Source organism: Acartia tonsa, chromosome 3, assembly GCF_053477335.1.
Source record: "Acartia tonsa isolate MP-2025a chromosome 3, ASM5347733v1, whole genome shotgun sequence".
In the NCBI taxonomy this organism is placed as follows: domain Eukaryota; kingdom Metazoa; phylum Arthropoda; class Copepoda; order Calanoida; family Acartiidae; genus Acartia; species Acartia tonsa.
Window position 1 is genome coordinate 2,865,375 of NC_137262.1, and position 16,140 is coordinate 2,881,514.

At 31.2% G+C, this 16,140-nt stretch overlaps 1 protein-coding gene across 5 annotated transcripts in view; it reads left to right on the plus strand.

Moving 5' to 3' along the window:
• Positions 1-2,770, plus strand: part of LOC145313064 (uncharacterized) — a 46,581-nt gene extending 43,811 nt beyond the window's left edge. For all 5 annotated transcript variants that reach the window (XM_080152321.1, XM_080152320.1, XM_080152322.1 and 2 more), the window contains 3 exons: positions 455-493; positions 1,322-1,383; positions 2,521-2,770. In XM_080152321.1, the coding sequence (XP_080008447.1) occupies positions 455-493; positions 1,322-1,383; positions 2,521-2,599 (180 nt within the window). In that variant the 3' untranslated portion in view covers positions 2,600-2,770. The remainder of the gene's footprint in view (positions 1-454; positions 494-1,321; positions 1,384-2,520) is intronic.
• The last annotated feature ends 13,370 nt before the right edge of the window (positions 2,771-16,140 follow it).

The window sequence follows — 16,140 nt, forward strand, 5'->3', positions numbered from 1 at the left end:
TACTAAACAGTATTTACATCATCTTGAAGTTTTCTGTTTTTATGAAACCATAAATATCTTTAAATGTTATGATCACATGCTTCGTATTAACATAGATCAATTATTATCTTGTAATAAAGTAGTTGGATGTATGTGTGTGTGTCCATTAAGATTTCTTAAATTTTGATTTAATCAATTATGGGAGTGAATCATCCTTTGTTACAAGCCACTGGAACTATTCTGTGAAGTAGTAATTTGTGCAGTGTATGTCTCGAAAGGTCTCTTAAACGGCTAGGTCTACTCGTAACACACAATTCTTAGGAAAGGTTAGGGAAGGAATAGGCTATTTTAAAAGGGGAATCGACACCCCCTCTCGGAGAAAAGAAACATTCCAAAATATGCTATCTTTACTTAAATTATTGTTTTCTTATTAATGTTGAAAAAGATTTTACCTTTAAAATAATTTTTTTTTTAGGAATTGCTGGCACAGAGAAAAGAAAAGCTTAAAATCCAGGTAAACTTTATTTTTAACATCGCAGCTACCCTATAGTTGTATTTTATAGTTAGACTGTGATGTGTACAAGTACTACCCTATAATTCAATGTTCGTCCTTTTGTCCGTTAATCCGTAACGCTACGAGGGAAATGTTATTCAAGATATATTTTTGTGAAGATTTCTTGTACCAATGAAATTTTATTTAGTCCGTCGTTCTGTCAGTCATGCTAAACAATAAACATACAAAAAATTGAGAATAGTCCCTTTTGTGACATCGCACCTTAAGGGGCGATTTGTCGTATTTTTAAAATGGCTTTTTATATGTTATTTTAGGTTATATTGGGTTAGGTGATTGCCCCACAGGGTTAGGTAATTGGCCCCGCAGGTGCTAGAAATAGGAGAAAACCTACTGTGAAAAATACGAAGAAAGGCCCCTTAAGGTCCGATGACACGAAAGGGACTATACCCAAAAAATTTGCAAAAGCTGTCGTGGTTTTTTATATTAATATATTCTTGTTTTATGACCCCTGAACATAAGATCTAAAAACCAATTTTTTAATTTACACATTTTGTTTTGATGTGCTTAGCTAGTGATATATATTGTCATCCTTGTTTAATACCACATCTTCTAAGTTTACTTTTTAATTCCAGTTTCAAAAATATTATAGCTGTTTTAATTTTTGAAGAAAAATAGGACTTATCAAACAATGGTTGTTTGATCAAAGCAAAATATGACTCAGACAGGTTTAGACTTTATCAAATAGGGGTGCTACACAATATTCCTTAGCTCTCTAGCTTAAACAGGTGCTGAGAAAACAGCTGGATTGAGTGTTCAATAATTGTTTAGGAGGAAATGATGAAAGAGAAGACCAAAGAAAAAGCAAAGTTTGATAAAATTATTGAACAAAGGTAATTATTCAATCCAGTTTTGATGGTCCCAGGCTAACAAAAAAAGGGATAAATCTTATTATTCTTTTCTATTTTTTTTTGTGTGAAAAATTCTCTATTATACGATACGATACATGGTTTTCCAGTATGACTCAGACTCGATTCTAATCAGGTCAAAATTAACCGGATTCAAAGCCATGCTGGATAGATATTAAATGCAGCTTTTAGGGATCTTAAGGGATGAGAAATTACACGATAAATAGTCCCCCACTTATTATAAACATAATAATTATCCTTTCCTTAAATAAAATTATTGGTGTGAATGATGGGTTTGATCATTAAAGGAATAAAAAAATATTAGAAGTACTCAAAGTTTTATAGTAAACAAATAAGAAATCGGAATATAAAACTTTGGGTATTTAACCCTTAACGGTCGGGGGGGGGGGGGGCGTTGAACGCCCCCCCATCCGGTTTTTTCTATCTCATTTTCTGTGTGTGAAAGATAAAGAGCCCAAACTGCTTGACTTTTTAAGTTTGGGTATGAGACATAACTGAGAGTTGAAATTTTTTGAATATCTCCATCCTGGCGGGCACAGGATGCCAGCAAACCTGGCAGGGTCATCTAGGTAAAGAGCAAAAATATTTTTTTGACTTAAACAAAGCATTTTATCTTACCAAAATACTAAAATATCCTGTAGTAGTACATCCTCATATTAAATACAGGTGTTCAAGTCAATTTTAGGTTCCAGGTATGATCCTGCAGGTCCTGATCCTCCAGGTCTCCAGAAATCTTTAAAAGGCTCCTGTGGCAATTTTTTACTTAGAGCCTTCAAATTTCAAACTTAAGCTTATCTTACATGTCTACATAATGTATTAAAATTTCATAAAGATCCGCCGCCGTTTTCCCGCCGACCACCGACTGCGGCGGCTGGCAGCTGCCAAGTACAACTGCGGCCGCTGAAATTATATTTTGATATTTCAAATATAAAATTTACATAAAGATAAACATTTTCTGCAAAAAAAATTTTATTCTAGCTTCAAAAATAAAAAAATTACTGCCGTTTGAAATTTATAAGTAAAAAAGAACCTAAAAACAAAGGGGCCCGACTGTAAGGGGTTAAAAGGGACAGAAATGTAACTATTTTTAATATTTTTCAGACGTCGCAGAGGAGATTATGTAGAAAAAGAATTAGTTGAAAGAATAGTTTTCGACAAAGAACCACCAAAAAAGAAATAAAATTAAAAATTCAGATCATTTTAATTATATTATAATTATCTTAAATGTTATATTATATATGATATTCTATAAAAAAACATCAAAATAATATTTAGATTTAAATTTTACTAAATCTTATATCTTTCTATTAAAAATATAAAAGTTATTATGAAATAAATTTAATAATAGTTATTGTTTGTTTCATTTTTGCTTATTTATGAAAATAATTCGAGAATTGTTTTTTCGTATTCATTCGAATCCGGTGGATAGGAACCGGTTCTCATCCATACGAAAAAACTATGTCTAGCATCGTATTATATCCAGCTTTCTACGAATATAAAAATGTACAATCATAACCGTGTCTTCGGCACCTCGGGGCTAAAAAAACTGGTTTTAATCTTATAATTGTACATTCTATATCCGCGGAAAGCCGTTTATAATACGATGCGAGAAATAACTATTATTTATCGAAGTTTCTCTCTGTCTGACCGTCCGTTGACTTGACTACTAAGCTTTGCTTATATATGAGATAGACGACTGATTTTTGTGGTTTCTTTTTGCTGAACAATAAGCATCTACTTTGTAATTCGCTTTGTCCGTCGGCCTGTCTTGTTCTTGGTAGGAAAAGTGATTCATAGTTAGTATCGACCAACTAAATTTTTATGAGGATTCCTATTACCAATTAGGGTTCCAGGATAGGTTAGGTAAGGTTAAGATATGAATATATAAATAAGCCCCCCGCAGGGGTTATACATTTAAAAAATCTAAAAAATGGTTTAAAATAGGTTAGGTTAGGTTAAGTATCCACTCCTGCGTTTGTCCACTCCGACGTTTGGGACTCCTGCTTTGTCGTAGGACCCCAATTAGTATCTATTTTTTTTTCATCTAACGCCACTTAGTAATAATATTTCCATGACTACGTTTGATTAAATCCATAAAGTCGATATAAATCATTAAAATATCATAAATTCACTTTAATATCCGCCAATCTTTTACGTCCTTAAAGCTGAAATATTTGGTGAAAATTGCATGTACCAATAAAAATCATGTTTATAATCAAAATTGTCCGTTAATCTGTTGGTAATGCTCAAATTTTATACTATGTGTTCAATGGCTCATCCTTGTTTTTCAGTGCAGTTTACTTTTTAAAATTTCTACACTAAACACAAAAGTAGCAAATATAGAAGTGTGAGGAGACAAAACTAATTTTACTTTCCCTTAGAAAATTTTCCAGTGTTTAATCTTGAACAAAGGCCTTAGAAGATTTCTAATATATTTCAAGCATCATCAGAAAAATTAACAAGATTTAACTCTATTTTGCCGAAAAATCAAAAAAAAATCTATCAAAAGATCGTTTCCTTTTGTTTAAGATCTAGATTACCGCTAAACCGATATGGTTCTCCTTTACTGTGAAGATTCTTATAGGTTAAGGGAAGAATAAGAACTACTTTATGGTTTTTTACCTACACCATTCAATATCAATAGCCCCTTGAAACGCCCCGCCCCCACAAAAAATACATATTAATACTTTTCTTTCAAAATTACAATTGAAAGTAGATTGTCTATCCCAAACCCCTTCCTTACCCCAAGTGCTTCTAGAGGCCTCTAGAGGCGTATATCCCCAACTGAAAAGGACAAACAATCTTCTCTTTGACCCTTCTAGGGTTCTTATTCCTGCCTTACCTAGCGGCCCTAATCAAACTTTAACTAAGAAACCCCCCGTCAAAGAAAAAGTTAGGGTTAAATAATTCTACTGTGATTTAACATTTGAAAAAAAAACTTTTCTTTTCCTCAGAAAAATGTTATAAAACGACCAGTTAAAATGAAAAGTCATTCAAAATTAAGTTAAAACATCTTGGTCATCCAACAAGGAAATATAAAAGCGTAGCTATTAAATATCTAATGTAAGGTATTTCTGTCTGTCCGTCTGTAAAGTTTACATACAGAAGCAAAAATGAAAAAACAAAAATAACAAGCACTGTCTCTCATGGGCTTACAACAGATGTATTTTATAATTTACAAGCGGACGCGCTTCTAGCATTTAGTGATAAGAAGGGACAGAAAAATAGCCTGATACCGTTAAAATCTTACTAACTACTGAACCAATTGAGTTCTCCATTTTTCATAAAGGTCTCGATCTCAGGTTACTTATAGGCTTTTTTTTATTCTTGATGGTTTTAGGCTTTTATTTTTACTCTCCTCATAGTCTTTTATTACAGAGCCCCTCAATGCGAGGGGCACAGCCCCTAGTCATTTTTTTGTATAGAAACGGAAGCGTTGTCTAAAATTATATGTAATGTCATAATCAATTAAGGTGATTTCTACAAATATTATCATTCTATTAGAGTTAAGATGGTCTAGAGTGATAGATATTATTATTTCATTAGACTTAGCATTATCTAGAGTGATAGATATTATTATTCGATTAGAGTTATCATGGTCTAGAGTGATAGATATTATTATTCCATTAGACTTAGCATTATCTAGAGTGATAGATATTATTATTCGATTAGAGTTATCATGGTCTAGAGTGATAGATATTATTATTCTATTAGACTTAGCATGGTCTAGATTGATAGATATTATTATTCTATTAGAGTTATCATGGTCTAGTGTGATAGATATTATCATTCTGTTAGAGTTATCATGGTCTAGAGTGATAGATATTATTATTCTATTAGAGTTAAGATGGTCTAGAGTGATTGATATTATCATTCTATTAGAGTTGTCATGGTCTAGAGTGATAGATATTATTATTCTATTAGACTTAGCATGGTCTAGAGTGATAGATATTATTATTCTGTTAGAGTTAAGATGGTCTAGAGTGATTGATATTATCATTCTATTAGAGTTATCATGGTCTAGAGTGATAGATATTATCATTCTATTAGGGTTATCATGGTCTAGAGTGATAGATATTATTATTCTATTAGAGTTATCATGGTCTAGAGTGATAGATATTATCATTCTGTTAGAGTTATCATGGTCTAGAGTGATAGATATTATTATTCTATTAGAGTAAGCATGGTCTAGAGTGATAGATATTATCATTATATTAGAGTTATCATGGTCTAGAGTGATATATATTATTATTCTATTAGAGTTATCATGGTCTAGAGTGATATATATTATTATTCCATTAGAGTTATCATGGTCTAGAGTGATAGATATTATTATTCTATTAGAGTTAACATGGTCTATAGTGATTGATATTATCATTCTATTAGAATTATCATGGTCTAGAGTGATTGATATTATTATTCCATTAGAGTTATCATGGTCTAGAGTGATATATATTATTATTCTATTAGAGTTAACATGGTCTAGAGTAATTGATATTATCATTCTATTAGAGTTATCATGGTCTGAGTGATAGAAATTATTATTCCATTAGACTTATCATGGTCTAGAGTGATATTACTACAGGGTCATAAATCAATAAATCTTTGAACAAAAAGGCCTTTGGAAAAACCGGTTTTTAGGACATAATTTGTTGAAATAATCATTTTCAAATATTTGAAACATAAATGTCTCATAATAGGTTTTCCAAATATATAAAGGATTTTACATAATTGTTTTATTTTCTATGCATAATTATGTTTAAAAAAAAATCATTTCTCTTGAATGACCCTGTACATTATTACACTTCTAAGTTTTTTTTTCTATAAAAAATGGTCACGGCTGATATATTATCGACATAAAGTACTTCTAATACTTAAAGTCGCCTTTCTGTCTTTGATTTACATCCCTTGGAATAGATGGAATAAAAACAAAATTGCTCCTTCTGTAGATTATTGGTTTACAAGTTTGGATACTTCTAATTTAAATCAACTAATCAAATACAAAAGTTATTAAGCAACGAATGAGAAAGCATATAAAAGTATAATTTACATTCCAATGTCCCCTCCATCCCTGCATTTAAACTATTCTAAAGAACACCTGTATACATAAACATCAAATTGATTTGATAAAATAGTTTGTTTATAAGTAATAAGTCTAATGCACAATATGCATAGAAAGCTTAAAGTCTCATAACAATAATTCTCAAATCTCTATTTAGAAAGTATTTACAGTTTTTACAAAACTGTTAAAATTTAAAACAAAGGCAAAAAAAATTATCAAAATATCTTATCTTATTATATAGTTAGTAAGCCAACTGAACTGATATGGTTCTCCTTTACAGCGAAGTTTCTTATAGGTTCAGGTAGGTTTATAACTATTTTTTGGGTAGGGTACTCCTCCCACCCTCCCTTTTATGTTATATTGTAAGAACACCATATTGTTTCATTACAGACAGAGAGAAGACCACTACAAATATATCTTATTCTTGTAAATAGGGTAGAAACATGTTTTTTAAAAGCGAAGCTTTTCTATAATTAGGGTTGGTCCGTCCGTTCGAGATGGATAGCTTTTATTCGTTAATTTAGGCATGTTAGAATTGTCCTATCGATTTCAAACTTTGCATGGTGATTCCTGTAGTAGTTAGGTACGATTTAAAAAGCGTAGCAACTCTATAATCATTACCAGAATGTCCGTACGTCCATTTCAAACATGTTGATTTTTCTACTTTTTTAACAACAAATTTTTATGTGATCTAATTATCCGTTTGATCTGATTTTTGGTATATTGATTCCTGGGACAACAAAGATCAATATTATAAGCGAAGCAACTCTATAATCAAGCCCTTAAAACGTAAGTATGTCCATAAACATTATCCTGTATCAAGCAGTTTTTCAACAATTTCAAACATGTTGATTTTTTTTACTTTTTTAATAACAATTTTTTATGTGATAAAAACATCCGATTGATCTGGTTTTTTGATTACTGATTCCTATTACAATAAGGTACAATATTATGAGCGAAGCATCTCTATATCTCAAGTATTTAAAATGTCGGTATGTCCTTAAACAGAATTCTGTATTTAAGAAGTTTTGCAACAAATTTACGTATAATTTTGTCAAACCTTATATTTTCATATTTTGTATATTCAGTTCTGACACTATATAGGTGTTAATGTCCGTTTGTCCTACCGTTTCGGTGCTTCGCTTTTATGGATGTTGTCATCCTTGTTTATGACATACTCCACTAAAATAGTAGCAGCGTCAATATTAATACCAATTTATTGTAAAATTGATGCTATGTACAAATTATACTGCTGTTAAAGTCATTGAATTATGATTGGATCTTACATATCAAAATGGAGATTTCTAGGACAATTAAGCTCTAATTTATATTTCGAATTTCTTTATCGTAAGTGCTGTAACTATATATTTTTTCGTAGGTCGTTTGTTCATCTGATTAATTTAGCTCCGCTTTTATGTATGTTGTCATCCTTATAATTATCTTATTTCATTGAATGTTAGTCTGTATGTAATGATGAAGTTTTTAGTTTTTTAGAAATCTGAACCTTGTTACTGATACTGCATACCAGAGTGAAGAAGGTTAAAAATTGAACAAAATCTACAAAATGTATAAATTATGTTTTTTCCTTTATGATGATTTTTAGTATATATAAGATTTATTTAAAACTTATTTCAAAATGTCTTTATTTTATTTACTAATCTGGCTTTGTATAAAAGTAACAGTCTGCCTAAGTGTTTGTGTGGGGATATATTTGACCGCTTGACCGATATGGTTCTCCTTTGCAGTGAAGCTTCTTATAGGTCCAGGGAAGGTTTATAACTATTTTGGAAAAGGTACCCCCAAGAAAAATACCCCCAAAAAGATATTCTAAATAAAATGAACCAACCTATTAAACATATGTTTAGACCATCCACACATATACAACGGAGCCATGTGAGAAATTATAGATATTTTCCCGATATCCACACAAACATGTCAAATTAATAATGTTTGAAAATATCAAATTTTATTACAATTTTTTATTCTAAAATATTTGAATCCACTTCTAGACTAAATTAATGAAAACTAAAAAACATTAGCTTTTTAAAATTTACTTTTGCTAACTTTTTGTTTCATTTTTTGTATAAACACTAATTTCCCCATACCTTTCCCCTTTTTCATCTTGTCTATCTCTTTACCCCCTCCGGAAGATTCATTACTTCCTATTTGCCTTTCCCTTTTCACGAGTAAATACACCTTTATATCCTATCCCCAAAACCATTTTTTTCTCACTTCCATTTTTTCAGTTTATATAAGGATATATTTACTTTCTCGCGCCGTTCGGGACGTTAGTTAAATCGTAAAACTGCGGATTTTTATTGGAGCTTATTGAGCGATATATTATTATGATCTGCAGACTTCAATAAACATAATAATCCTCTTTTGTAAAGCTAAAAAAAAAGTTATATGCAGAACATTTTTTTTACCTATATTTATCAAATTTAAAGCTCTGATGAAATTATAACTTCTGCATTTAGAGTAATTGGCTGAACAGTTTGGACACTGCTAGTTGGAACCAACCAATTAAGCTTCAAGAAAAGCACCCAACGAATAAAGACCAAATTTTGTCAAAAATTATTCGTGTGACGTCATAAGAATTAGGGATTATCCATCTCTTTTTTGGGGATTTTTTCCCCCACTTCTCCTCCTCTCATATCCCTCATTTTTATGACGGCACATGGATCATTTTTGACACAATTTGGTCTTTGTCACCCAACGTTTTTAGCTTAAGAATGAGAGGAAGAATGATTATAAAAGTTTGGGTACCAAATGATTTGCAACCTTAATCTTTGGTTATTTTGGAGTTTCTTTTGGATTATGCCATGCCGAAATCTAAACAATAAAATTTAGCAGTTTTGTATCAACACTTAGGACATTTCTCTCTCTCTCTTCTCGGACGTTTAACTCTCTCTGTCCGGCGCTCCGTTAGTTGCCGTTTGACTCTCACAGTGTTCTACATTTCCAAAACTTGAAAGTTGAAACAATTTTGGAAATTGAAATTTCTAAACTTCATAACTGTTGTTTTATTTAGTGTATTTTTACTTTTTGTTGTTATTGTAAAAACAGGTAAAATTAGGCAAATAACTTATTGGCATTTTCAGCAGCTTTTAGTTTGTTCTAAATTGCTACAAGTCGCAGCCGTGCCATGATCTCACTCATCTATCCGCCAAAAAAGTTTTTTAACCGTTATTTAAAAAAATCTGTAGCCTCTAAATAAAGAGGTGTCAGTGAGACGATTAGTTGTTATACTACCAACTTTGCCGCTAGTCTAATAAGTGCATTAAATGTTTTGTCTTTTCTTTATATCACTAAACTATAAGTTTTAAATTAAAATAGCTTAAAACCATCCAAACATTTATGATAATCTTCATCAAATGGAGAACTCAATCGGTTCGGTAGTTATTGAAATCTTAACCTTCAAACAAGTTGAATATATGTATATAGTACTTCTTTACAAATAAATCAAAATGCAACTCTATGCTTTCTCAAATATAGATGAAATTAATTCAATTATGAACCTTTCAACTATGAAATTTCTATAACTGTATTTTTCTTATTAATTTACTATGATTTGTTGTGTACTTTCAAAATAACTAGTTATCATTTATAAATGTTTTTAGTGGCGAAGCTACTGAAATAATTCACTTTGTCTGTCCGTCCGTCCGTAACACTACATGGGAAATATAATTTATTCGGCTTCTATGTAAGATAGATTGATGATTTTTGTTTGTGAAGAAATCCAATATACAAGTTACTTGGTCCGTCGGTCTGTCATTCAAGCTACAAAAGACATGTATATTTATCTTATTATATAAAGAATTAAGCATTTTTGTTTGTAACGAAGGATATCGCTAACCACAGAACCGATATGGTTCTCCTTTACAGTGAAGCTTCTTATAAATTCTGTGATGGTTTTAGGCTATTTTCTGCCCTTCTATATCCCTTTGATAATAAGTTCCCTAGATGCTAGGGGCGCAGCCGCTAGTTTATATATAACTAGCGGATTCGCACCTAGCCTCAAGGAGCTTTGCCCCAAGAGGTTTGATTAAACCAATTTTTCGTATTTTAGATTTAAAAGAAAAAAAATTCTTTGGGGGGGGGATTTTTTTGGGGGGGAGGGGGTAGTCGACCCCACTATTTTAATTTTAGTTTTAAAAGAAAATTTTTTTTTGGGGGGGGGGGCATTTTTCATTTTTTGGAGGGGTTGGGGGTATCCCACCCCCCAAAAAAATAGTTATGAACCTTCCCGGGACCTATGAGAAGCTACCCTGTAAAGGAGAACCCGATCGGTTCAGCGGTTAGCGAGATCCTTCGCTACAAACAAACAGACAGACAAACAAACAGATGGACAGACAAACAAACAGACAGACAGACAAACAAACATCGTTCTACTTTGTATTATAGATATTAAATTTCATTTGTAATATTTTTTTTCTTCTCACTAATTTTTCCATTGAAAACATGAATAATGAAAAATATTTTTTACACCTTGCAATTAATTGAACTACAATAGGCAGAAAAGAATGCTATTTTTATTTGGAGTTGTTTAAGAAATATATTTTGATGATCTTTAAAAACATTCCTTCCATAAACTAAAGTAAAGATTTCAATAGAAATAAATACTATTTCGGATCTACTGCAGTTCACGGTAAAATATTGCTGGTAACGAATATTGCCAACAATCTATGAATTTTAAAGGCTGCTAGCTGCCATAAATCAATAATGCATAATTATCTCGCAGTGCAGAGAAATGCGAGAAAAAGGCCTATTTTACGCGTTTTTCTTCAATGAAGCTTTCCCTGTGCATCATTAGATCTTAGCTATTCCAGATTATTTGTAGGCCTTCTTATACTGCTTAAAATGGTGTGAAGGTATGATTTGCCTTTAAAATTCATAGATTTTTGGCAATATTCGTTACCAGCAATATTTTACCGTGAACTGCAGTAGATCCACTATTTCTTCAGTTGTATTATCTCTTTATTCCTGGATACTCTAATATTTTCCAAGAATGATTCTTAAATTGAGGTAAAGTTCACAATTAGAGTGACAGGTCATCTGAGGACATATTAATAATAAAAAACTATCTTTGATAGCTTACTTGCGACTAAAGAATTGATTGTAAGGTGATGGGTTCGAATCTTGACCCTAACAAAGTTATTTTAAAGTACCTATTGCTGTTATATCAAAAAGTTTAATTCTCTGCAATAGTTTAAATTAATAATTTGGGAATTTTTTTTCTCGTATTCATTCGAATCCGGTGGATAGGAACCGGTTCTCATCCATACGAAAAAACTATGTCTAGCATCGTATTATATCCAGCTTTCTACGAATATAAAAATGTACATTCATAAGAATAAAACCAGTTTTTTAGCCCGTGCCTTCGGCACCTCGGGGCTAAAAAAACTGGTTTTAATCTTATAATTGTACATTCTATATCCGCGGAAAGCCGTTTATAATACGATGAAAGAAATAACTATTATATAATGCCTCACCTAATATTTTAAGATTGACATAGAAAGTTTAATTCATACACTATTATCCAATATCTATATTCCTGGCTAGAAATATAATATGCATATTCATAACAAAGGATTTAAATATTTTATTTTCAATACATCTCTTTCTGTCTATCTCTATTCATAACTTAAATTTTCAGTAACAATGCCACCACATAATTCGTTTATGCTATTGAAAATAAAGGTATTTTTTGTGAATATTCCTAAAAAAATCTACATCTTTTTTAACATTTATGGTTGAGATTAATATTATTTTACCTATCAAATGACCTTCATAAAAAACCCTACTTATTAAATAAGTAACTAAAATAAATTTGTGTATAAAATTCAAGAAAGAAGGGGGCATTTTAAAGTTTACTGGTCACCAAAGTTGTATAAACACTTTCTTATTCGTTGGATTAAAAACTGTGGGGGCTTTTACTAAATACGAACCGGGTTGTACACTCATTTATTTTCCAAAATTTTCCAACAATAATTTCAATCTACAGATTGGGTAAGTTTGTTTATTGTAATCAATTTATAGTCCATTGTCTTATCCCTTCTTGATAACATTATAAAACATCTACAGTGAATATAAATGTAAGGAAAGTGAACGCAAACAGTGCAGTTTTGAAAAAGCTAAAATTTTGGCATGACCATTCAGCAATTAGAATAAATTTGTTTTTTTAGCCCACTGTCTTTATTCAAATTCAACTTGATATTTAGGGTTTATCTAAAATCCCAAAATAGAGCAGAATCTAGTCATGTTTGTAAACGAAATTGCTATTTTAAATAATTAAGAACTTGGTTATTATGTTAGCACACCCAAAGTAAACACAGTTTAACCCAAATTCATTTATCTAAATGCAGAAACTTCTTAGCATATAAGGTTGCATTTTGGTCAGGAGATGTAGGAAGGAGAAAATTGGGTTTATACCAGTTCAGAGCCATACTGAAAAATTATGTATCGTACTCTCTTTTTTTCTGTGTGGTTCCTAATCCGACTCAAAACCTTTTTTTTCGGGCCCTACAATATAGATTCTTCATAGGGGCCATTTTGTAAGTTTTATTTTTAGAAAAAAACGTTTCATATCTCTTGAGCTCTGGGTAGATTCTTAGATAAAATGGTTTTCAAGGCTACAGCTCTTTTAAAGTTTCAGATTCTAAATGGTATTTATTTTAGGGAAGATATATAACAAAGAGGATAAAGATGAGAGGAAAGAGATTTTCAAGATTAATTAAACACATAGTAGTCTATTCATATTCCACACTATTAGGATATCTAATCTAAGATATTAATAAAGATGATCAAACACATAGTAGTCTATTCATATTCCACACTATTATATCTAATCTAAGATATTAATAAAGGGGAACAAACACATAGTAGTCTATTCATATTCCACACTATTATATCTAATCTAAGATATTAATAAAGTTGAACAAATACAAAGTAGTCTATTCATATTCCACACTATTATATCCAATCTAAGATATTAATATAGATGAACAAACACATAGTAGTCTATTCATATTCCACACTATTATATCTAATCTAAGATATTAATAAAGGGGAACAAACACATAGTAGTCTATTCATATTCCACACTATTATATCTAATCTAAGATATTAATAAAGTTGAACAAATACAAAGTAAATATAAAAGACATAAAAATATTACTTTCTCTTTCTCTTTAGATAATGTCTACAAAAGAGATATTAAAAATAGATTGTAATAAAGCTGTAGCTAAAGTATATTCTTTAAAAGATTAATTACCTTATTGGGCCAGGATTCTCAAGTGATCATCTATTGAATCAAAGAGCATGAACTGTTAATAATGGGATTATAATCTATCTATCGCCCTCTATCGCCTATTTTATTGCACGACATATGTCTAGATAGAAATAAGTTGACCCTGTTTATGGACCAAGGTATTCCCCTTAATCCCACTTCAAGTGTCATATACCATAGATAGCAGTAGTAGGTAATATTTTCAACGTCTCAAGCATGATACGAACTCGAACCAGACACATCTCTGAAAGTAAGAAGCAAGCTATCATTTACGCGGGTTTTTAAAGAGGCTGGATTTTTAAAATTAAAAATATTTTACAAATCTGATTTAGTTTCTAAACGTGTAACTTTATTGTGTAAACAATAATAAAAATCTAAATGTAGATAGTAAGTAAAAGTAAAACTAGCCTCAGGACCTATGTCTGTCTGTCTGTCCATTCTTGCCAAAAGTAAAGCAATGAATGAGAAAGGAGTTTGGATTAAAGAAAATTAAGGATAAAATACAGGGAGGGAGGGTACAATGGACTGTAAATTGTTCTGGTACCCAAAGTTTTCAAATCATACTTCATTTCTCATTCGATTGATTTCATTCCAACGCCCCTTAAGGGGCGATTCGTCGTATTTTAAAAATGGCTTTTGATAGGTTAATTTAGGTTAGGTTAGGTTATATTGGGTTAGGTGATTGCCCCACAGTGTTAGGCAATTGGCCCCGCAGGTTTAGAGCCCCCCGGAAGGGCTAGAAATGAAGAATCGCCCCTTAAGGAGCGTTGCCACAAAAGGGACTATACCCAAATAACTAAAGGCAATCTTTGTCGATCATCATTGGGGATGTACATAAATTTATTGTCCGTTGTCTTATCCCTTTAGATTCCTGACAAAAGAGGAATGTTGTAGGGTAGGGGGTAAGATGCATTATTTTCATTAGTAGGGACATGTCTTCTGAAATCATAGAGCAATTTTTACAATTACAATTTTGCTTTCTATAGGTCAAAGGAAGATTTTAGATAAGGGTCTTACCACCCTCCCAAGAAAAAGCGCCTCTAGAAAAAAACGAACCACTCCAATTTTTTAATTATCAGAGGTCGACTATAGAGGCGATTTCTCTTGGGAGTGTGGTGGTACCCTACCCCAAAACAGTTAAAACCTCTCAGAACTTATGAGAAGCTACACTGTAAAGTTTAATCATATCGGTTAATCAGAAGGCGAGATCCTTCCGTACAGACAGACAGACAAACATCCTGTTATTTTTATATAAAGATATTTTTTTTATCTATTTTATATCTTTCTTCAGAATAAATTTCCCAACCCCTTATGATATTATTTTCTCAATTGTGTGGGAATTATGTTTCGGTTTGATTTGAACCAAACGGTCTCATCTTTACAACAATTTTCATACTCTCACTTTTTCCCATCCTTTCTCTCTTTCTTTTTTAAAAAATAGCGAAGCTTTTTTGTGATATTTTATCAGTTTGTCTTTTCTTTCAATGTGATGTCAGTCTATTTTAAAGTCTTATTTATTGAATCAATTCACACTATGGAACATAAAAAATGATAACTTATATAAAAATTGATACTCATATAAATAAAACTTTTTGAAGTAAAGTTTGTATCTTTTAAGCACATTAACCCTTAAATTCAGTAATCTTAAAAGATAAGACAATTGGCGATAATAAATTCATTTCTACAGTATTAACCCTTTGTAGATTTAAATTATTGACGGAAAAAATATTGGACACTGTTCAAGATTTGATATCAGTACCCAAAGTTTTCTATGAATATATATCGTGTTAAAAAAGATTTATTATCCAAGTTCCCCTCCCTCCCCGCTTTAATGTAAGTAATAATCCTTGTTTTGTGTGTAACCACAATGTTGATTATCCTCTCTCTCTCTCTCTCTCTCTCTCTCTCTCTCTCTCTTCTCTCTCTCTCTCTCTCACTCACTAACTCACTCACTTTCTTTTCCTTGGATATATCACTGCAGCAATTTTGGTCAAAGGAAATAGAAAGTATATTTCCCAAATAGATTTATTACACTAGATGGTCAAAGCTACAAAAATCCGTCAAACTTCAAAAATATTTGTTTTAATTTATATGATTCAATTCACTAATACAAGTGATCAGTTTTTGACAAGAAATTTTTCTTCAAAAATCTTAAGCCTTAGAAGTTTAGGTGTTTTTAGGTCAGTTATTATATTGACAAAATGAAAAATAAACTGCCCTTTCGTACCAAAAGGTGTACTCTTTTAATCATTAATGTAGTCAGATTGTACTTTTAAAGTGTAAATTAAGGGATTTTTGAATTAGATTTATATATTTATTAATTGCTTCCAAGAATAGTGCACTATCAGAAGCATTGACAAACATCCTATTA